The sequence below is a fragment of the Mugil cephalus genome, chromosome 14 (genome assembly GCF_022458985.1).
Source record: "Mugil cephalus isolate CIBA_MC_2020 chromosome 14, CIBA_Mcephalus_1.1, whole genome shotgun sequence".
Taxonomy (NCBI): Eukaryota; Metazoa; Chordata; class Actinopteri; order Mugiliformes; family Mugilidae; genus Mugil; species Mugil cephalus.
Genome location: NC_061783.1, coordinates 21,907,588 through 21,931,786, shown reverse-complemented (window position 1 = coordinate 21,931,786; position 24,199 = coordinate 21,907,588). Strand labels below are relative to the sequence as shown.

Sequence of the window (24,199 nt, the reverse complement as noted above, 5' to 3'; positions counted from 1 at the left end):
AAACATCAAGACACAGCAACACAGTGAATTATGAAAAACAGTTTCTGCCTAAATTCTGACTTAACCCTAAAACAACCTGATGTGATTCCAGTAGAAGATTTAAACACGGGTGCATGAGCCAGAATAAGCAAACTTGGATTAATTTTATTTTTTTTTTTGCTTTAATTTCTTTTTAAAAATAGACTTTGGTGCAAACTCTCAACCTCATTCCAAGTCTGTGGACATTTAACAGTCACATTAAGACCTGTGCATTTCGTGAAAGTCTTAGCCAGAGAGGTCATATGGTTTGAGGGAGGAGTAAAGGAGGAGAGCTTCTCTTAACAGAGACGTCATTAACTTAATTTTAATTAATTTTATGACCTTCATTTCTGTCGCCAAGAGGTTTCAGCCTCAGTCACACCTTCAGGCTAGAGCCTGCGACTGATAATGACTTCCTTGGAAGGACATCCAGCTGTTAACCTGAAATTAGTGTCAGCACTTTTTGTTTCTTACTCAAACAAGTCAAGCAAGTTTGTGATGGGTAGGTCCTCGTAGCCAGGCCAGAAATTACTCCCCCTCTCCCTCCCAACCCCCCCATGAGGAAAAAAAACGTGGAGCTAAGACCTAAGAAACAACAGAGGAAAACATGGATAATACTAACAGGAATAGAAACTGTGAGAATTATTCTGAATGTGTAAACATCTGTGTGTTAGTCAGTGTTTCTGGTCTCTACAGTCAGGATAGAAAGATCAGAGGAGATCAAACCTCTCTCCCTTTGATTCTTCTGCCTCCCAGTGAGAAGGTTCAGCTAAAAACAGTTAAAAACAGTAAAATAGTAGAAATATCTAAAAGCAGCTGAGGTCCGTAATAACAAAACAGAGCATCTTCAAGAAGCTCTACAAGTCCAGTCGCCTCTTTTTAAAAACCTCTTGAACAGCATGACTGGTTCCTCATCAGTGGGTATTTCTCAGCGTGACTTAGCATCGGCTCAGGAATCACATCCAGGTTCACAGCTCATCCTAGAAATAAAGAGAGTTAACTCTCATGTACCGTTAACTTCTTAACTTCCACTCTACAGCAGCAAAGCCAGTGTGATGGAGAATGGTGCTATTTGTTAAATTTGAACCTTTCTGAACCGGGGAAATGACCAGCACTGAAAAAAAAAAAAAACTTCTTATTTAGTGTCATTTTTGAGCTTTAAAGAAATGTGGTTATAATGGGAGTCAATGAAAACAGCCATGAGGGAGTTTTGATGAAAATCTGATGCTGCACAAAAAGTAAATATGTGTAAAAGTCAATTATGCTACTAATGTTGGACGTATAAAAAAAAAAGAAAAAAAACAGGTAAAAAAAATCTTGTTTCAGATAATTTTTTATATTGAACATAGTTCATTTTATGTGTATTTTTAATGCAGTTTTAATACGATTTGATCAGTTTTTTTGAATGGTACACAAATTTAATTCACAAACACCCAGTTACTGTAAAACACACTCACACACACACACACACACACACACACACACACACACACACACACACACACACACACACACACACACACACCACACACACACACTTACTTATTCTTGCAAAAATTTTGCAATTTTAACCAGAATTTTAACTTCTCAGTTTTTTTTTTTTTTTTGCATTTACTTTGTATTGTTCCATTTTTGTTGTTTTGTACGTCAAGTGTGTCTTGTCGTATAGAAGAGTTTATCTTCTATACGTCCAGTGAATCAGTCTGCAGGAGCTTCTCCACCTCCACCTGTAGTAAAAGGTGGATGTGGACGGAGTTTGATAGCATCACAGCAGCATCGCACAGCTGGAACTGATGCCATTACTGAAATGTGTCGGTTCTCGAAGGAGAAGACAATGACCCGGGACGCAGAAGGGTCACGTCTGTGGTGGAAAATAAGCCAACATTTCCTTCACTTAGTCATTTTTATGTTTATTATTACATTGTCACCTTTGTTTCCATATTTTGCTCAACTGACTTTGTTTTCCATTGTTGTTGTTGTTGTTATATTTATATTTTTGTCACATTGTTCCTTTTTCTTATTTTGCACTTATGACTTTTTTCTAAAAGTGCAGTAAAAGTTGAATTAGTTAAGAAAAAACTGTTTATCCTGTATTTTATCGTAATTGTAATTAACTAACTGAAAGAACAATGATCATTATGATTCAGATGCAGTACGACATTTCAAGAACTAGTGTCAGTATCGGCGATACTATATACTACTGTATAGATACGATACCAAAATTCACAGAATCAATCAGACGCAGTGAAGCGAAGCCTCAACAATGAATGAAGTGAACAGGAAACTCACTCACAATGACCAGCGTTTATTATTTGATTGACAGACTGTCCCCACAAAACAGGTTGGAAACGAGAAGGAGGGAAAACACATGGAACAAACCCTCATGACGTGGGATTGAGAAGATATCAGACTTTTTCAGTGGGAAAGGACTCAGCCATCCACCTCCATCTTTTATAGAGAGTAGCGTGAAAGTCTTAGCCAGAGAGGTCATATGGTTTGAGGGAGGAGTAAAGGAGGAGAGCTTCTCTTAACAGAGACGTCATTAACTTATTTTATGACCTTCATTTCTGTCGCCAAGAGGTTTCAGCCTCAGTCACACCTTCAGGCTAGAGCCTGCGACTGATAATGACTTCCTTGGAAGAACATCCAGCTGTTAACCTGTAATTAGTGTCAGCACTTTTTGTTTCTTACTCAAACAAGTCAAGCAAGTTTGTGATGGGTAGGTCCTCGTAGCCAGGCCAGAAATTACTCCCCCTCCCAACCCCCCCATGAGGAAAAACCGTGGAGCTAAGACCTAAGAAACAACAGAGGAAAACATGGATAATACTAAAAGGGATAAAAACTGTGAGAATTATTCTGAATGTGTAAACATTTGTGTGTTAGTCAGTGTTTCTGGTCTCTACAGTCAGGATAGAAAGATCAGAGGAGATCAAACCTCTCTCCCTTTGATTCTTCTGCCTCCCAGTGAGAAGGTTCAGCTAAAAACAGTTAAAAACAGTAAAATAGTAGAAATATCTAAAAGCAGCTGAGGTCCGTAATAATAAAACAGAGCATCTTCAAGAAGCTCTACAAGTCCAGTCGCCTCTTTTTAAAAACCTCTTGAACAACATGACTGGTTCCTCATCAGTGGGTATTTCTCAGTGTGACTTAGCATCGGCTCAGGAATCACATCCAGGTTCACAGCTCATCCTAGAAATAAAGAGAGTTAACTGTCATGTACCGTTAACTTCTTAACTTCCACTCTACAGCAGCAAAGCCAGTGTGATGGAGAAATGGTGCTATTTGTTAAATTTGAACCTTTCTGAACCGGGGAAATGACCAGCACTGAAAAAAAAAAAAAACTTCTTATTTAGTGTCATTTTTGAGCTTTAAAGAAATGTGGTTATAATGGGAGTCAATGGGGCGAAAACAGCCACGAGGGAGTTTTGATGAAAATCTGATGCTGCACAAAAAGTAAATATGTGTAAAAGTCAATTATGCTACTAATCTTGGACGTATAAAAAAAAAAGAAAAAAAACAGGTAAAAAAAATCTTGTTTCAGATCATTTTTTATATTGAACATAGTTCATTTTATGTGTATTTTTAATGCAGTTTTAATACGATTTGATCAGTTTTTTTGAATGGTACACAAATTTAATTCACAAACACCCAGTTACTGTAAAACACACTCACACACACACACACACACACACACACACACTTACTTATTCTTGCAAAAATTTTGCAGTTTTAACCAGAATTTTAACTTCTCAGTTTTTTTTTTTTTGCATTTACTTTGTATTGTTCCATTTTTGTTGTTTTGTACGTCAAGTGTGTCTTGTCGTATAGAAGAGTTTATCTTCTATACGTCCAGTGAATCAGTCTGCAGGAGCTTCTCCACCTCCACCTGTAGTAAAAGGTGGATGTGGACGGAGTTTGATAGCATCACAGCAGCATCGCACAGCTGGAACTGATGCCATTACTGAAATGTGTCGCTGCTCGAAGGAGAAGACAATGACCCGGGACGCAGAAGGGTCACGTCTGTGGTGGAAAATAAGCCAACATTTCCTTCACTTAGTCATTTTTATGTTTATTATTACATTGTCACCTTTGTTTCCATATTTTGCTCAACTGACTTTGTTTTCCATTGTTGTTGTTGTTGTTATATTTATATTTTTGTCACATTGTTCCTTTTTCTTATTTTGCACTTATGACTTTTTTCTAAAAGTGCAGTAAAAGTTGAATTAGTTAAGAAAAAACTGTTTATCCTGTATTTTATCGTAATTGTAATTAACTAACTGAAAGAACAATGATCATTATGATTCAGATGCAGTACGACATTTCAAGAACTAGTATCTAGTATCGGCGATACTAGATACTATAAATACGATACCAAAATTCACAGAATCAATCAGACGCAGTGAAGCGAAGCCTCAACAATGAATGAAGTGAACAGGAAACTCACTCACAATGACCAGCGTTTATTATTTGATTGACAGACTGTCCCCACAAAACAGGTTGGAAACGAGAAGGAGGGAAAACACATGGAACAAACCCTCATGACGTGGGATTGAGAAGACATCAGACTTTTTCAGTGGGGAAAGGACTCAGCCATCCACCTCCATCTTTTATAGAGAGTAGCGTGAAAGTCTTAGCCAGAGAGGTCATATGGTTTGAGGGAGGAGTAAAGGAGGAGAGCTTCTCTTAACAGAGACGTCATTAACTTATTTTATGACCTTCATTTCTGTCGCCAAGAGGTTTCAGCCTCAGTCACACCTTCAGGCTAGAGCCTGCGACTGATAATGACTTCCTTGGAAGAACATCCAGCTGTTAACCTGTAATTAGTGTCAGCACTTTTTGTTTCTTACTCAAACAAGTCAAGCAAGTTTGTGATGGGTAGGTCCTCGTAGCCAGGCCAGAAATTACTCCCCCTCCCAACCCCCCCATGAGGAAAAGAAACGTGGAGCTAAGACCTAAGAAACAACAGAGGAAAACATGGATAATACTAACAGGGATAAAAACTGTGAGAATTATTCTGAATGTGTAAACATCTGTGTGTTAGTCAGTGTTTCTGGTCTCTACAGTCAGGATAGAAAGATCAGAGGAGATCAAACCTCTCTCCCTTTGATTCTTCTGCATCAACAACATCTTCAAGAAGCTCGACAAGTCCAGTCGCCTCTTTTTAAAAACCTCTTGAACAGCATGACTGGTTCCTCATCAGTGGGTATTTCTCAGCGTGACTTAGCATCGGCTCAGGAATCACATCCAGGTTCACAGCTCATCCTAGAAATAAAGAGAGTTAACTCTCATGTACCGTTAACTTCTTAACTTCCACTCTACAGCAGCAAAGCCAGTGTGATGGAGAAATGGTGCTATTTGTTAAATTTGAACCTTTCTGAACCGGGGAAATGACCAGCACTGAAAAAAAAAACTTCTTATTTAGTGTCATTTTTGAGCTTTAAAGAAATGTGGTTATAATGGGAGTCAATGGGGAGGGAGTTTTGATGAAAATCTGATGCTGCACAAAAAGTAAATATGTGTAAAAGTCAATTATGCTACTAATCTTGGACGTATAAAAAAAAAGAAAAAAAACAGGTAAAAAAAATCTTGTTTCAGATAATTTTTTATATTGAACATAGTTCATTTTATGTGTATTTTTAATGCAGTTTTAATACGATTTGATCAGTTTTTTTGAATGGTACACAAATTTAATTCACAAACACCCAGTTACTGTAAAACACACTCACACACACACACACACACACACACACACACACACACACACACACACACACACACACTTACTTATTCTTGCAAAAATTTTGCAATTTTAACCAGAATTTTAACTTCTCAGTTTTTTTTTTTTTTTTTTTTTTTTTTTTTGCATTTACTTTGTATTGTTCCATTTTTGTTGTTTTGTACGTCAAGTGCGTCTTGTTTTTGCAAGTTTCTCACAATGTGAGACAACTGTCCGACAGAAACAAACAAAAATATTGGAATCCGGATCCACTTAAGTTGCTTTTACTTATTTCCTGCTATGATTTTTAAGTGACAGCTCTAAACTTACCAGGAGGATGTTTTTATGCCATAACACCAGATGGTTTCTACCTCTTTGGAAATTTCCTGCTGTGATTTTTAAGTGACAGCTCTAAACTTACCAGGAGGATGTTTTTATGCCATAACACCAGATGGTTTCAATCTCTTTGGGAATTTACTTATACAATCATTCTTTGAACCCAGAGGCCTCTAAACTTCTTTCCAGGTCAACTATTTTAAGATCTAATCTGCACATCTCATCTCTGACACCAATCTCCCTCTGTGTTTTTTTCAACGTTATTTTTAGACTCTTCAGTGAGTTGAACCTGAACGTGAGGTCTGTGAATTCACATGTTGCTGATTGGGATCTGTAGCGTGTCAGCAGCCTGGGTGTGATCTGATGATACGCCTCGATATATCTGCATCCTCTGTGAAACCTGAGTCAGGCGTGTTTCCAGTAAACTGCACAGATTATTGTAAACTAAGAGTAAAGCCCCCGCCACCTGCTCCTCACTCCCTCTAGTGGTCAGGAGTGTGAACAGCAGCGGATTAAATGAATTAAACGAAACGCCTCCTTTCGTTTTTCAGCCGTTCATCTTTAATTACAGAAATACGCAGAGAAGAAATATTTGAAAATAACAATTTCAGCTTTAATTCATCGTTCCTCCATCTCCATCGCTTTGCGGGAATGTTCACGCAACAACAACAACAACAACAACCGATCAGGTGTCCACTGGCTCGGTGCCGCTTTGAAGCCACGACGTTTACTGCTGTGGAATGTAAAAATATAGACATTCAGGACGTTAAATGCGTAAAAGTGAGCGACACGGCTCAGGTCTGAGGACGAACTGCTGGTCAAATCACAGGAATATTTTTTTATATTTTATCTTAAGCCACAGGGGAACTCGCTATCAGCTGGATGGTCCGTGTAGTGAAGCTGGAGTCGAGGTCCTCCAGTTTTTTTTTATTTTTTTTTATTAAATCTGCTCAAAAAAAATAAAAAATAATTATCACAAATCAGGGATGTGCCCATGAACTGCTAAAAAAACAACAACAAAAAAAAAACAACAGCAACAAACAAAAAAATCATCCATTCTCCATCTACTGACAAAATAATAATAATAAAAAAAACATAATCCACCTCATGATCCATCTCTACCTAAAACCGTCAGTTTTGACCTTTTCCCCTCTCGGTCTCTGTTTACTTTCTTTCTTTCTCTCGTTCTCTCTCGTGGGAAGAAGCTTTTCCCTCCACGTCTCACTCGTACTCTGCGATCAGCACCATCATGCCGACGCCGAACAGCAGCGCCAGGATCTCCATCAGCGACTGGCCGAAGCTGGAGCGTCCGGCCAGCAGCTCGGGCAGCACCGTCACCGTGGCGATGTAGACGAAGCCGCCGGCCGTGAAGGGGAGGATCCAGGCGGTGGCGGCGGCGCCGACGCCCTCGGCCGCCAGGGAGCAGGACGTCCCGGCCAGAGCCCCCAGGGCTGTGAGCAGCTGAAGACACATGGCCTGGAGGAGGACGAGGAGGAGGACGATCACAACACGTAATGTCATCTATTTAATTTCATTTAATTTAATTATATGCAGATAAGTGTAATTTATGTTCATTTAAACTATTTCTAGCACCATTACGCAGTTTTTCCGGTTCATGAAAAGACGGTTCGATATAAACGTGTGCAGCGAGGAGCTTTATAAATAAATTAACCTCCTGATACCCGGCGTCCTCATACGGGGACATTATATTCTAGGTTTGTTGCAGCTTATTCTGCTTCATTTAGACCTGTTGTCCTCATATGGGGACACTTATTGGTAGTGAAGGCTCAATACATTTTATTTATTTATGCTAATTAACTTTTTCAGTTGATAATGTAACAAATTCACACGTACACGTTTGAGGACGTTGGGATTTCATCGTTTCCAATTCTGGAAATTGGTGACTTAGATTGTAATATACAGTGAACTAATCCCTGAGTCCTCATAATTTATTTCAGAAACTAGTTCAAGTTCAAAGATGGTTCTTATTTCCCAAACACCTAAAGATTTTAGTCTTATAAACCTATAAATAGTGAAAAGAAGTACACGTCCATTGGCTATTTTAACACTTAATTAGTTATTATTTTTTTAAAAAATCTTTAAAACTTTAGGAAAAATACTGTCTGGTTACGTTACTTTCTTATTAAACCTCAGGAAAGTGTTAATCACAACGTCGCCATATCGTCAGGAAAACTCGCTTCAGCTTTACAGCTGTGAGGAACTAACTAATTAACCTGGTGACGACAGAACAGTCGAGGACAAGCAAAGGGAAAGTTGTTTTATAGGATTAACAAAGATCCTGCGAGACGGAGAAAACCGAGCGGTGAGATCCCTCAAGAAACAGGTTCAACCACTTTCTACCAGGGACAGAATCCAGCGCTTTCCAAGCGTAACTAGTTTACTTAGCAGGTTTTAACACGACGTTGTTTTCATAAAGGCTGATGTTTAGAACGTGGATTACAGAGCGATGTTACTCATTCAGCACTAAAACGAGTCACAATGAAAAAGAAATCCAGGATTTAAACAGTCACTTGTTATTATGATCATGTTAAAAATAAAAGAATTATTTAGTGTATGTTGTGATGCATTTAAAAATTCATTTAAAATGTGTTATAAAAGGCTGAAATATAACAGAGACCTGTTGAGTTTTTGACTTATATTGGTCATTTTGTATCTCTTTAAAGTGCAGTAAAATATGGCGGCGCCAACAGAAAAAGTCATGTGACGTCCAGAGCTCTATAAGTATATTAGATATAGTTAATATCTGCTAATTAGTAATTATAACACCTTGCAAATTCATCCCATGGGCCAGACTGGACCTTGTGTTGGGCTGGTTTTAGGATGTGAGCTGCATATTTGACGCATCATTAGCGTCTGGAGCTAATTAACACCTTCTAATTAAGACACAGTAATAATTTAATCTGGACGTAGACGTAGACGCGAAGGTCGTCCTACCTTCTTCTTGGTGCAGCCGGACTGGACGAGGATGGCGAAGTCTCCGATCTCGTGCGGGACCTCGTGCAGCAGGATGGTGACGGTGGTGACGGCGCCCACCGCTGGACTGACCAGGAACGACGCCCCGATGGCCAGGCCGTCCGTGAAATTGTGCGTGAAGTCGGCGGCCAGGTTGAGGTACCCCGACACCTTGATATCTGGGACGGAGGAGGAGGAGGAGGAGGAGGAGGAGGGGACGAGAACATCTAAACCACCGTCTCTGTTTATTCAATCATTTATTCACATTGCACAAAGTTATTTTTTCTCTTAATGTCCGGAACAAAGCCTCCTCCGCTCTTTACATTCTTTTCGCTCATTCGCTCATAAAGTATCTGCACGGGTGTGTGAAATCTGAGCCATGAGTCTTTCCAGTGAACTGTGGAGACTATTTCAAAGAAACTAAAAGTAACAGAACCGTAGAGAAGTGGCAATAACGAGAATAAAGCTGGATTAAAAGTTAAAATATGCCACAGGATCAGGAAAACACGGAGGAAACGGAGAAAGTTATGGAGCAGAAGATTAAAAGCTGGTTTCTCTCTATTATGTGATGAGGTAAATGTCAACGTCTCTCTTTGACGTTTGTTAAGATTTTATATAAGCAAAATAAAGTCACACCATCATTAATGTGAACGTTGATCTCAAAAATATAAATGAATGAAGTTTGAAGTTAGCCTTATGCTAGCCTTATGCTAGTCTTATGCTAGTTATCTAAAGGCTTAGAAAAATAGCAGCTAGCGTCAAATATACTGTGAAACCCATGTGTTCATGTAATTTATGTTCATAGACACATTTAATTAACACGTAACTTTACCTCAGTTACTACTAAGTTATTATGGCTAGCATGCTAATGCTACAATGATAATACTAAATAACAGATTAGTTTACTTTTCACTATTTCTGAGTATTTATAATTTTTCTGAGTAATTTGAACCTTTTAACGGTGATGGATGAACACGGAGATTGAGGAGAAGGTAAACACAGCTCCATGACTGATGAGGTGATTGGGCTACAAAGCATTTTACAGCTCATTTAAGATATTTAAAGGAAGTAGACGCTGGGATATTTAAGTGAGGACCTTTTACATATTAATAACATTTATAGGCCTGGTAATGGTGGAAATAAGACATTTATTTCTACATAGGGTTACACTGTACAATCTAACCTCTGATGTAGCAAACATGGCGCCCGTGGTTTGAGTTGGACCGACTCTCTCTAATACACGGCTCTGAAAATAAAAGCCTCCTGCTCCCTCTAGTGGTCAGGTCTGTTAACAGCTTTGATAAAAAGGTTTGTTCACCTGTGCTCTTTTTCTCCTCTTTCTTCGGCTCCTTCTTATCTTTGCTTTCTTTCTTCTTCTTTTTCTCTTCCTCTCCATCACTGTCCTTGTCCTTATTAGCAGCTGAAAATAATAATAATAATGATAATAATAATAATTAGATCCTCTACAGACATTTAGATTTCTTTTAAAAACCCTAAAAGTACCGTGGGAGTGTCCGTGGGAGTGTCCGTGTCCGTGTCCGTGTCCTCCCTTCAGCAGACGCACAAACTTTTCCACGACCAGGAAGGCGATGATCCCGGCGAGAACCCACAGGCCCACGGACATCATGTGGCCGTGGGCGGCTCCTGTGCAGGTAGAGGATACGCAGCGGTCAGCAGAAGAGGCATGACGCATGCTGTGTGGAGGGTCAGGTGGGGGGAGGGGGGGGAATCACTGCGTACCGTGGGAGTGGCCGTGGTCCTGGGACTCTTCAGCGTGGGAGTGTCCGTGGTCTCCGTCTTCGTGGTGGGAGTGGGGCTCTGTGCAGAACAAAGAGGCTGATAAACTTTGCTGCTGCAGGAGAGTCACACACATTCAGCCCAATTCATCCAGTAAGTTTAAGAACAATATGCACAAACATGAATCAGCGTCAAAGACACGACTATTATCTACTGGTATATAGTTAGAAAGTGTCACTGTTTTGTATTTTGCAGCTGTAACGTCCTCATTTCCCCACAGGCTTCACACACACTTCAAATTTCAAAATTCAAATTCAAATTCATGGCATTTGAGTAAAACTTTGTGCATCATGTAATTAACATACATGCTGTGATGTCACTAAAACATTTCCAGAGGATTAAAGTGTGAGAATAATGCAGCTGATATAAATAAGTTCAGATCTTTTATTTTATATTAGCTGCACTTGAATCATCTACGATCATCTTTATCATAATGTTTGTCGTGTTTTTTAAGTTTTAGATTATTGAACTTGGAAACATGAATCTTTTTCATTTTCATTTTTCCAGGGTTCATACTTTTGTGGGTAAATAAAGTTTTATGTCTTAGCGAGAGATAAAACACTTATTTCTATTTCTAACAGGACTGATGAGTTGGAAACTTCAACAACTACACAAGTGAGAAAACTCTGAACAACCAGCTCGTTCAGCCCGTTCAGGTTTGTGCTTCCTGCGCCGTGCTCCTGTATTTTGTTGGTCTTGTGAGTATTTGAAGCGCACGTGTTTTCTTTTCTGTTTTTTCCCACCGTATGTTTCGACTCAGGTTCGAAGGTCAAATGTAGCAGAGCAGAAAAAAAAGAGCAGGAGCAGACGACTGCAGATCAAATGTCCCTCAACAAAACCAACAAACTGATGCATGAGTCTCCATAGCAGTAAAAATGAACCGAAGCAGAGGCTGCATCTATGTGTGGTGAACTAGCTGCAGAAGGAGATTAAAAAAAAAGCAGAAAGCAGCAAATAAATGAATAAATAAATGAATGAATGATGCAGATTGTTGCGTAGGAACACACAAACTAATTTCTACCATCTTGTATCAGGATTATAATAAATCAAAATCTTATTCTGCAGATTTAAAACCACTAATTTATGTTCATCCACTATTTATTCATAATTTACATCATTTATTAGATTAGATTCAACTTACTGTGTAAATGGGGTAAACTATTAGTGTGTATATATGTGAAGATGGGACCTTTTGTGTTATTTATTGACGTCTGGGGCCAGTTGTTCAAAGTTAATCTGATCAGATTTTGGATCATATTTTGAAAATGTGTTGTTCAAAATATGTTAGATCACGTGTTCAAATCCTAGTGTTGATCTGGATCAAACTTTTCAGTTGGATTTAGAAAATTTTGATCCAAAAAAACAATAAGAAAAAAACAGGGTTGTCCTGATTCCAGCAGGGGGCAGGATTTCAAGGAGGATTTCAGGAAAAACAACGTAGTAAAACTTAAGAATTGGCTAAATATTACAACCTTTCTATCATTTACTGTCTATACTTAGATTCATATTTATTGTTATTTTTTATTATTTTGTGTTACCCTTGGTAACGTATGTATGTATAAATATATGTATACACAATATAAAGATTATTATTATTGTTATTATAGTGACAGGAAGTGAATAATAATACATATATCATTGACCTATGAAGAAGTTTGTTAGTTTGTTTACTTCATCGTTTATTTATTTTCTCATTTATTGTTATTGTCATGTTTCTTCTGTCCATCCCTAATATTATTTTGTTTTGTTTTTTTACATGTTCCAAATAAACTAAACTATTTTGCACTTGACTTGTTTTAACCGTTACAGTGATCGGCTACTAATTAAGCCTTTCAGTTTAGTAACGTAAAAATAAAATAAAATAAAAATGATCTCTTCCAAATGAAACAATCCACCCAAACAGACTTCAACAACAAATAAAAATAACATATTATACATCTCGAAAATGTCCTCAGGTTAAGAAAAACCCTGAAACATCCTTTAGTTTGAAAACTTAACCTTTAAGACATTTTCAAAACATGCAGGATGTATTTGTTTATGTATATTTGTTCATTTGTTGTGGCTCAGACGAGGGGAAATAAAATGTTTATTTTTGTGTTTTGTAAACTTTTTTTTTGTTAAAACTAAGACCTGATCCTGAACAGTAGAAACGTGTGATTTCCTTTTGGCCGGTGGTGAGATGAAACCTACCCAGAGCGTGTGGGATGAGGTGCAGGAAGGCGTCGCCCAGGAGTCCACCGGAGGCGAAGCTGAGCAGCACCTTGAGCAGGTTCTGGTGCTGGTCGCTGTTGGACTGGACCGGGATGAGGAAGAGGATGAGGAAGGGAGCGGCGCTGATCAGGAGCGTGGCTCCGATAGCCTGCAGACAATGACGGAGGGAAGTTTACTTTGAGCGCGTCAGTGCGGTTCCTGTCGGAGAAAACGTCATCGGACTGGAGGTTAATCAAAGAGGAATAAGCTGCTGTTATAAGGGTTAGAAATAAAAACCTGACCAGTGTCGTCTTAAAACATTCTAATTATCACTTATTTTATTTTCTACGCTCCTTTTTCAATCGCTTATTATTATTTTTATTTAGTTTTTCTCCTCAATTCTACATGAGGTTCAGCTGTTATCTCCTACTCATGTCTTATTTGTCTTTAATTACTGGTTCTTCCTGTTTGTATTGTCATGTTTCTCTTTAGTCTACTTTGCACATACAGGATATTTTATATATTCTCAACGTTTGCACATTTTTGTGTTTAGCTGCTGCATCGTAGCCTCTGAGGAAGGTCATTTAAATCCTGACTCCTTTGTATGTCCTGTTAAATGTTGGCAAATAAAAAATAATAATAATAAGAAGAAGAAACAACAACATCCATTCATAATTAAAAAATGCTGAAGGTTCCTCAACTTTTAAACTTTTCATTTGTACTAAATAAATAGTAGGTAAAGTGTTAGTATCTGAGGCTGCCCTCATGATTTATTCCTTACAAACAACAACTAAAAGTGGAGAAACCCACTGTTTTCAGTGGAATCTGCGGTTCTGTAATCTGAGTTATTTAGGGAAAGTGAAAACACAAGGCCTGCCAACAAGTCACATGACCCCACTAAAAAGCTGCTGATGTCAGTTCCAGCTCCTGTGAAAAACCTCCTCCCTGCTGATTTATTTATTTTTTAACCATCGGAGCCATAAAAGGCAGATGTAGTGCTTCCTTTTCTTCTTATTCTGGAAGTTTTCATAAATCCTCCAGAACCCTGCCAGCTTTACTAGCGTCCACATTCATCTCTCTGGTAAATATAAAGAAGAAGAAAGAAAGCGTGCAGCCAATATTCACATATTCCATGTAAAGCGCCTGAAGAATTAAGTCTTTCAGGGAAACGCTCTTATTTAGTTTGTTGCATAAATTCAGGTGTTAAGGTGAAAATCTGGTCATTATACAGAAATCTGGAGCCACGGACTGTTAGCTTAGCTTAGCATGAAAGGAAAAACGCCCCTGACTTTATCTCTTGTTAATTAAAAAGTTATTTTTTAATCTACTTAATGCACAAAAACTGCAGGTTGTAGCAGGCTCTTTCTTGACTGGAGGCTGTGACTTGGTGAAAGAACTCATAAACTCGTTAAGAGAAGCTTCACACCTATATTTACACAGGCAGACTCAGCTTGTGCAGTGAAAATGGGAGGTAACACGTTCGTGAATTCACACCACTGACGCTGCAGCTGCATACAAATATCACACAACCATCGCACCTGTGTCCAGAGCTCCACTGTGTCCCTCTTCTCTCCCCCGCCTCCCGCTTCGTCCTCTCGCCTCCGTGCCCGACCTCCTCCTTGTGTACGCGAACAATATCCTCATTATGTCCGTGATCGTGGGAGTGAGCGTGTCCGTGATCGTGGGAGTGAGCGTGTCCATGATCGTGTCCGTGTCCATGTCCATGTCCGTGATCGTGTCCATGTCCATGATCGTGTCCGTGTCCGTGTCCGTGTCCGTGATGCTCGTCCTCGTCCACGGGGAGGTTGGCCTCCGCGCTCCACTTGCTCGCCCCGTGGAACATCTTCACCTCGGGGCCGTGGGAGTGTTCGTGGTGATCGTCATCTCCGTGGGAGTGCCCGTGGTGATGGTGCCCGTGGCCGTGGCCGTGGCCGTGGTCGTGGCCGTGGTCGCCGTGGGAATGGCTGTGAGCTCTGGCCGAATGGGAGGCGAACAGCAGCGCTGCAGATGTGGCCAGTGTCAGCGCCAGCAGACGTACACAGCCCATGTTATCCCCTGATGCCGAAAAGAAAGACAAGAGGGCAATAAAGTTACATTTACGTGGGCGAAACTAGCGTTGAAAAGGTAAAACATCCATTCAGAAAAACACTGAAGTTTCCTCAACTTGTAAAAACTTATTAACACAAGTAAATAAACTAGTTATTGCAGAGGACAGAATTTATTCATCCACAAGGAGACTGTTTAGTCACATCTTCAGATTTTGCAGTTTGCATGACGCCAACATAACAGGCTGCAGCTTTTCTTTAATTCAAACATCATTGAAACTGCAGGAAATGACTGTGCAGCACTTAGCAACCTGCAAGCTGCATTGAGGGAAGTTCATGCTAAGCTGTGCTATACTAAACATTCACTTTCTGGTTTCGTGGGGTATAACACTGCAGCAAACAGCAGCATTATACGCATTAGTAGGAGTAAAGAGTATCTGATGTGATCTGATGCAGTGGTTACTTTCTAATGACACATCCCCTGCTAGCTCATCCATTCAAGTTAAGCTAACTTTCTGCTTTTGTCTATTAGCCAATTAGCTTCGCATTACCCCATATCATAGAGCTGATAATCCCCTTTAAAACTCGTTTAAAACGTTAATCTCTCATTAAACAGTAAAAGCAAACAAACAACAACAACCCCTGTGCTCCTAGAAAGCTGCTAGCAAGTTGCTAGCTGACTATTAACCAACCTGCTAGCATGTTGCTAACCCAGAAGCATCGTAAATAAAGACGTTATTCAAGGAAAAATAAACTGTTCGTTCTTACCGGATGGTGCCAAATGTCGGTGCCTGTCGGACCTCTGGATAACTCTCCGTCCTGTGAGCTGAGCTGCTAATATTTCTGTCTACGTTGATGCTACTGGTAGCTCTGAATAAGACGTGGCATTTACTCAACTGGACTCACCAAAACAAATCTCGCGAGAACAAACTTCCATTCAAAGTGTACCAGCTTCTCTTTTCTCTCCTGATGTCTCTATCTGTTTTTTTTTCTTTCCTACATTAGCATCTTAATACAATCTAAACCATTAAACACACAAAAAGTAAATTAAATCCCAAAAGTAGAAATATTATTTCTAATCATTTTAAAGGAAACGAGAGGTGAGTTTTACCTAAAGTCTCGCGAGATATTCGGAGTGTTTAGATTTACGAGGCAGCAGCATCATCCTGGAGACGAGCAGGATGCTGGAGCTGATAAACAAATAGTTCACAATATGAATAGCTCAACAATGCATAAAATATTATTATATACATAAAGACGTTTCAAATGATTCAACATCCAATAACAGATGTCAACATCTTTAAAACATGCATAAAAATATTATGAATTATTTGATCAACATTTCGTTATAAATTATACTATGATGGAGCCTGCTCACATTTTCTTAAAACCCTGTTTTATTCAACTCAGTATCTGCCACTTTGCTAAGACAACCGTTATCATTAGACCATGTGACTCCAGTGGCATTTAGTCTGCACTGCACACAGTGCACTGCATTACAGGAAATGCAGAGCGGCTGATCACATGTTGGGCTATACTTAAATATGAAAGCAGCATGAACAAATTCTTTTTTTCTCCCCTCTTCTCTCCCTTTGCATCTTCAGGTAACATTGTTTTAAATGTTTCTTTGTTGCACGTGTGTGTCCTTCCTGGAGTTATTGTTTGAATTGAATTGATGGAACATGAATTACGGTGCACATGATGGCTGCGTTTGCATGTTGTTACACTTCCTATTATCGAGTCGACTCGCAGTTTGCATATCAGTGATAGAAGAAGAATAAACCTAGTGGTAATAATAATAGTTATTATCATCATTTCTGCTTCTTTTTTTTCATGGTATTATAAAACAATTAAAAACCTGTAGTTAAATTGTGTTTGTCCAACAGTGAAACGCTTTTTTTTTGTCACTGCATCTTCTGGGAAACAAACTTCCCAGAGTTTGTGGGAGCAGCAGTAGTTGAAATCAGTCCAAGCAGCTGGTGACTCGGTCTAAAGTCTTTACAGAAACAGAAAACGATGAAAACTTTGCTTCTGTTGCTTCTCTTCTGTCGTGTTTCATCAACAAGTAAGATCTCATTCACATTCTTCATCATCTTTTCTTTTCTAGCTTTCTTTTAACAGAAATCTACCATATTAGTGACGATGAGTCTATAGAGGTTATCCACGTGACGTCACAGTAAACTGGTCTCCGTGGTTACGGCCACCGAGTGGCAAAAAAGTGACATGAACATGGAGATTAGCAGCATTAGTTTGAACCATAGGCTAAATTATAACATTAATAATAATGAAAAAAGATTTGAACAGATTTGAAAAGCAGTCAGAGATATATTTTTACAGACATCTGCCAAAGAAAAGAGAAGAAACAGCTGGAATCCAGGAACAGAAACCTGGTGTTGTGGTTCACATTTAGTGTCAGGTTATATTAGTTCATGCAGTATTTTTTGATGAAGTCAAACCTTAAGTTACTTCTTAAGTTACGTTCTGGAGGGCTGTCAGATAAGTTTGTGGATGTTGTTGTTTTGTCGAAGTTACGGTCGACAGTAACTATTTCAGTATATTTGTGATCACAATATTTGTGTAAAGCTCTTAGAGTTAGAGCATGTTTTATTATTTAGCTACATTTATCATAACTGAAACTGAGGTTAACCCACTTCCTCTAGTGATCCTCCAGCACAAAGCCGTTGTATAAAGTGCTGTGTTGTATTAAGAACTAAATACTACAGTATATTGTGCATTTTCCCGGTGTTGGTCTCTGTTGTGTTGATATCTGATATATATATGATATATAATAACTGATTTCTGGCCACATGTCAATGTTGGTGAACCATTTGTTATTTGGCACGTATGGATCATTGTGGAGTCCAATTGTCCTTAATTTGATCTAATAATAAACCACATTTTCCACGGTCTCGCTGTATTTACTGATATTTTCAACATGTTTTTACCCAGGGGGCGTGGCCTCAGGTGGAAGTGATGTCACTGCATATTTCAGGTCCATGCATAACAATAAAACAATAAACAGAATATCTGTGATCACTCCCCGTCATCCTTTTAACGCAACAGTATTGTATGATGTTCCTTCTCAGTATAGCTCTTAGCATTAGCATCTTTTATTTAGCTACATTTATCATAACTGAAATGAACTAAAACTAACTTCAACTAACCTAAACTGAGGCTAATCCACTTTTCCAAATCCACATTAGTTTGTATGGATCATTGTTGAGTCCAATTGTCCTTAATTTGATCTGGTAATCCACATTTTTCCCATTCTTTCTGTATTTACTGATACGTTTCACCATGTTTGTTTTGCCACTCGGGGGGCGTTGCCTCCATTTATGTTTCACTCACATTATAAATGTTGTTTGTTTTGCAGTGAAACACACACTGAGATATTTCTCCACTGGATCCTCTGGAGTCTCAAACTTGCCAGAACTTGTGACTGTTGAAGTGCTTGATGACATCCAGACTTATGTCTGTGACGGCATCAAGAAGGAATTAGACGTAAAACTGGACTGGCAGAAAAAAATCTTTGATAATGATCCTGATCAATATAAATTCTACACCGACGATTGTTATAGAGTGTATCCTCACCTCTTCAAGACCACGATGTCCAGTCTGAAGCAGATCTTCAACCAGAGTGAAGGTACAGTATGTTGTATGTTGTATGTTGTATGTGGTACCTGACCTCAGATCATTATAGATCATAGAACAGAAACTATTTATTTATTTATTTGCACATGATTATTCATAATGTTCATTATAATGCTGTTGTCTATATTTTACAGGTGTCCACATCTTACAGCTTATGGAAGGCTGTGAATGGGATGACGAGACTGGAGAGGTTACTAACTTCTTACAGTATGGTTACAATGGAGAAGACTTCATTGCTCTGGACCTGAACACATCAACATGGATCACTCCTAAAGCTCAAGCCGTCTCCATCAAACTGAGATGGGATTCAGACATAGCTAGAATAAACTTCAACAAATACTTCTACACTCAGATTTGTCCTAATTGGTTGAAGATGTATTTACACCATGGGAAGAGCACTCTGTTGAGAACGGGTACGTATGACCTGTAACACAGTGAACACAGTGATGATTATTATCATATGTTTTATGGTGTTATCTAGATTTTAATTTTAGACAGAGAGATGTTTTTGAATCCATAGAGGATTAGTGTTGGGGTTATGGTTACCCTAGCCCACCTTCACAGAAAATAACTGCTGACTTACACCAGAGGATTTTACATGGAGCTGTAGCAGTGAAAGCTTTTACTTCTGTTATTAATCTGATGGTGTTCAGTGGTTGTCCTTCTCATGGACAAAAAGAGACTGTGTTTCAATGTTTTCATGTCTGCAACAGACTCTGGAACATTTTAACTGAGAGAATATTTTCATCTATTTTAGTGACATGGTCAAAAAAGACCTTCATGAGGAGCTGGATATAAAAGAACTGATCCTCTACATTCTCTTTCTCCCCAGACATCCCCTCAGTGTCTCTCCTCCAGAAGACTCCCTCCTCTCCAGTCAGCTGCCACGCTACAGGTTTCTACCCTGACAGAGCCATGATGTTCTGGAGGAAAGACGGAGAGGAGATTCATGAAGGAGTGGAACATGGAGAGATCCTCCCCAACCATGATGAATCCTTCCAGATGAATGTTGACCTGAACATTTCATCAGTCTCACCTGAAGACTGGAGGAGGTACGACTGTGTGTTTCATCTCTCTGGTGTGGAGGACGACATCATCACCAAACTGGATGAAACACAGATCAGAACCAACTGGGGTAAGAGGACATGAATGTGGTTAGTTGGATATTTAAGGCCTTGTCCTGCAAGTTAGTTGGTAATTTATCTAAACAGACTGGGATGTTATAAAGAAGAGATTCATTTCATACAGACGCAAAGTACATGAGGGGGAATGTATCTCTGTTCTAAACTTTATCTGAACTGTTCTTAATTGTTTTTTTTTATTAACAGTGAAGTCCAGTAACAAGACCACCTCCACCATCATCTCTGCAGTGGTTGTTGTCGTCGTCGTTGCAGCAGCTGCTGGATTCATGGTTCATAGAAAGAAACAAGGTGAGCTACTTTGATTTAGTCTTTGAGTTGAATCCTACAGTTTGAAGCATCCAGCAGTAAAAGCTGAGTAAGTCTCAGAGTCAGGAGAAGTCAGAAGAACATGACTATACTATGATGATGAGGGAGAGAAGTGATGAAGAAGAAACAAAGTGAGAACTAAACAGAAGAGCAGAGTGGATTTATTCTTCAGGTTGAGTGAGTAGAAGAGGATCATATTCACTGGAGATAAGATGATGAAAGATATTCTGACAATAACAACTGGAAGTGAAATGACCTGTCTTTACTTGTCATTTCAGACCAAAAGGCTCCACCTGGTAAGTAAAACTTGTTTTATTCTGTTTCATCTGATCTAACAAACTGTTGATGATTTCTCCAGACTATGAGTTGACCTTTAACTCTGTTTGTTTCAGACCTTACAGATAGTGAACACGGCTCTGAGCTCTCTGAGAGACTGGATCCAGAAACCTGACTGACAGTATCTGTATTTTTCTTATATTTTAATGTTCACAGTAACTTACATGAATTACGGGTGAACAAGGTTAAACCATGTTCTTTTCTTTTGTGGGGGCAGATTCATCATAATTGTGATGTTTACAGTTACAGACCAAATCAAAGTCTAGTGGAACCAGGTAGTGATAGTGGTTTAATCACTGAGCAGGAAATCACATTCATATTAAGTTGCCTTCTAAGCCAGTTGGGCTGGTCAAAGGTGAAATAAAACGCACACCTATTGATATTGGTAATACCATGTATTATATCCAAAATCAGAGTCAGAATCAGCTTTATTGGCCAGGTATGTGAACACATACAAGGAATTTGACTCTGGTCACTTTGCTCAGTGGTACAAACAACAACAACACTTGAATAAGTATAAAATAAAAACATATGAAAAAATAGAAAAACTAACATAAATAGACTTTCAGAATAAAAAATAGTATATACATCTATACACGCAGTGAATATGAAGATGAACATGAATAGGAACAGTACTATGTACAAAATGTAGTGAAACAGTTTTTGTGCCGGGTGGTTTTGGCGTACAGTGCTCTGTAGCGCCGGCCTGAGGGGAGGAGTCTGAATAGATAGTGTCCGGGGTGTGAGGGGTCAGTGGAGATTTCACCGGCCCACTTCCTGACCCTGGACTGGTCCAGGTCCTGGATGGAGGGAAGGTCGGTGCCAATAATCCTCTCTGCTGACCTGACTGTCCCTGTCCTGTCTGGTGGCTGATCCAAACCAGACCATGATGGATGCAGTCAGGACAGACTGGATTATTACAGAGTAGAAGAAGATCAGCAGCTCCTGAGGCAGGTTGAACTTCCTGAGCTGACGTAGGAAGTAAAACCTCTGCTGGGCCTTCTTCCTAACACAGTCAATGTGGGAGGTCCACTTCAGGTCCCGTGAGACTGTGGACCCTGAATGAGTCCACAGCAGGGACGGTGCTGTTTAGAAAAGTACGGAGATCTGTGGATGGGGTTGAGCGAGTCTTGAGCGAGTTTAGTTCTTGAGAGAACCAGCTGATCCACTTACTCTCTAAATGCAGACTTGTCCTCGTCCTGGATGAGTCCAATGACGGTGGTGTCATCTGCAAACTTGAGGAGATTCACAGAAGGTGCAGGCATTAGTGTAAAGGGAGAAGAGCAGTGGGAAGAGAACACATCCCTGGGGGACGCCAGCGCTGAGAGTCCAGGTGCTGGATGTGAAACTTCCCAGTCTCACCTGCTGCCTCCTCACCACAGGGTTGGAGGATGGTCTCCTGTAGGTGGTGATGGTCTGCAGGCCTTTCCAAACTGTTGTAGAGTCGTTGGCAGAAAGGTTTTCTGCAGCTGTTCAGTGTAGTTTTTGTTTTCTGTAGGCCTCTTCCTTGTCCTGGCGTAGTTGTCTCAGTCTTGCAGTGAACCATGGTTTGTTGTTGTTGAAAGTGCAGAAGGTTTTGGTCTGCACACACGTGGCCTCACAAAAACTGATGTACGATGTCACAGTGTCAGTCAAAATAATACATTTGCTAAAATCAAAGATTTAAATAGTTTTTTTATCATTTCCATTTGGCTTGTCTGGTAGGGAGTCGCCATGTGTCACTTTGTTTCTAAGTTATTACAATTATACCTGAAGATAAGAAAATGTCCTGACAGTGAGTTTTACCTCAGTGACCAGTTTGCGGTTGTTGTCGCCCTCTAGTGGAAGGACACTGAAACACAGCTTTCACTGAGAGTCGAAACAAAAGCAGCTCAGCACCCTGGTCTTAATGAGGCCCTGACATTTCCTGTAAATCATGTGTTTTCTCTGTTTACCTTACAAACTGTGATGCTATGTTTGCTGGTGCTTTTTCCTTCATTTGTAAGGTTGTTGTTTTTTTTTTGTTGTAGTTGATTTTTTTATTATTAGATTTTCATGGAGTCACTTCCTGATGAAATGTGTTGAGTGTTTGCTTTTAAACATGTCTTGCCCATAATCTATTAAATCCATTTTTACCTTTTTTCTAAGACAAGTGCCCTTGTTATCTTTTGTTGGTTGTGTTGCACTGTTTTTGCCCTGAACCAGAGAGAATCATCTCCACTAAGTTCTTAGTTCCAGGCAGCCCTCCTACTCAGAACATCCTTGTTGTAAGTAGACTTAAAAATAAATAAATGAAAATAAATAATAAATATATATATATATATATATATATACATATCAGCCTATAGCTGCCATATTATGGCATGCCAGGAAATTAATCTTTGAATATATTGATTGAAACTTTCAATATATTGAATGAACCCTGAATATATTGATTGAAACTTTGAATATATTGAATGAAACTCTTTATATATTGAATGAATCCTGAATATATTGAATGAAACTCTGAATATATTGATTGAAACTTTAAATATATTGAATGAACCTTGGATATATTGAATGAAACTCTGTATATATTGAATGAATCCTGAATATATTGAATGAAACTCTGAATATATTGATTGAAACTTTCAACATATTGAATGAAACTGAATATATTGAATGAACCCTGGATATATCGAATTAAACTCTGTATATATTGAATGAATCCTGAATATATTGAATGAAACTCGAACTCGAGCTTTTCTTAGGACCTGTCACTGTGGTAGTGGGGGCAGAATACAAAGTTTTATAACGTATGACCGGACGTTTAAGGATGACGCGAAGTGGTCGGGAATATTCCCTTTTATTTGTCGGAACAGAACTGGTTACTGTCGGCCAAACTTATCTGACTGCCTTCACGTCTCCCTCTTCCCTCTCAATCCCCTCGCACTGACCCCCGCCCACTCGCTTTCTCATCCAATTCAATCCAACAATTGACACTAGATAACTGAAACCATGTTCTTCTCTTTTGTGGGGCAGAATCATCATTATTGTACAGTTTGAGACCAGATCAAAGTCTAGTGGAAAAAGTTAGTGATGATGGTTTTATTACTGAGCCAAAAATCACATTCACGTTAAGTTGCCTTCTAAGCCAGCTGGGCTGGTCAAAGGTGAAATGAAACACACACATATTGCTCCTTGTACTATGGACTATATCCAAAATAACACTTCTCATCTTCCATAACACTTAATCCTCACTAGGGTCGTGGTGCTGGAGCCTGATCCTTCCATCCTTAGGGCCATAGGTCAAAGAGAGAGATTTTAGTCTTTTTGGATTTTCTAAGGGAAACTCAGCACCCTGGTGTTAATTAAGAACTTTGTCATTGCCTGTAAACCATGTGTTTTCTCTGCGTACATTATAAACTATGATGCTATGTTGGTTGTTATTTATTTATTTTTTTTTTATCAGATCTTCCTTGGAGTCACTTCTTGATGAAACGTGTTTTAACCACGTCTTGCCTATAATCTATTAAATCCGTTTTACCTTTCTCTAAGACAAGCGTCATCTCCAGTGACTAAGTTCTTAGTTCCATGTTTTAACTAGTCAAGTGAATCTTGTCCATCCTGGCGCCTTATGACGAGACTTCGTCTGAGTCCTTAGACTCTGCTTCGTTCTTAGAGGACATGGTATCAGAGTTCAGGAGATCCTTAAATCGTTCCTTCCACAG

At 39.2% G+C, this 24,199-nt stretch overlaps 2 protein-coding genes across 3 annotated transcripts; one reads left to right on the top strand and one right to left on the bottom strand.

The window, feature by feature from the left end:
• Positions 1–6,608: 6,608 nt before the first annotated feature.
• On the bottom strand, positions 6,609–16,000 carry LOC125019685 (zinc transporter Slc39a7-like). The gene is given in 9 exon segments (XM_047604638.1): positions 6,609–7,546; positions 9,026–9,222; positions 10,362–10,463; positions 10,547–10,687; positions 10,784–10,861; positions 13,031–13,199; positions 14,569–14,609; positions 14,612–15,085; positions 15,844–16,000. Coding segments are annotated over 8 exon segments (1,449 nt in total). The 5' UTR covers positions 15,078–15,085; positions 15,844–16,000; the 3' UTR covers positions 6,609–7,291.
• Positions 16,001–16,583: 583 nt separating this feature from the next.
• LOC125019709 (major histocompatibility complex class I-related gene protein-like) lies at positions 16,584–22,636 on the top strand. 2 transcript variants are annotated; one of them, XM_047604672.1, is made up of 8 exons: positions 16,584–16,679; positions 16,962–17,140; positions 18,449–18,718; positions 18,861–19,139; positions 19,559–19,861; positions 20,055–20,156; positions 20,453–20,470; positions 20,567–22,636. In XM_047604672.1, exons 2-8 carry the CDS (start codon positions 17,092–17,094, stop codon positions 20,623–20,625), a joined length of 1,080 nt encoding a protein of 359 aa, XP_047460628.1. In that variant the 5' UTR covers positions 16,584–16,679; positions 16,962–17,091; the 3' UTR covers positions 20,626–22,636. The 2 variants fall into 2 exon arrangements, with proteins under 2 accessions (XP_047460628.1, XP_047460630.1); XM_047604674.1 differs by lacking the exon at positions 16,962–17,140 and having other exon boundaries at positions 16,588–16,679.
• Positions 22,637–24,199: the final 1,563 nt, after the last annotated feature.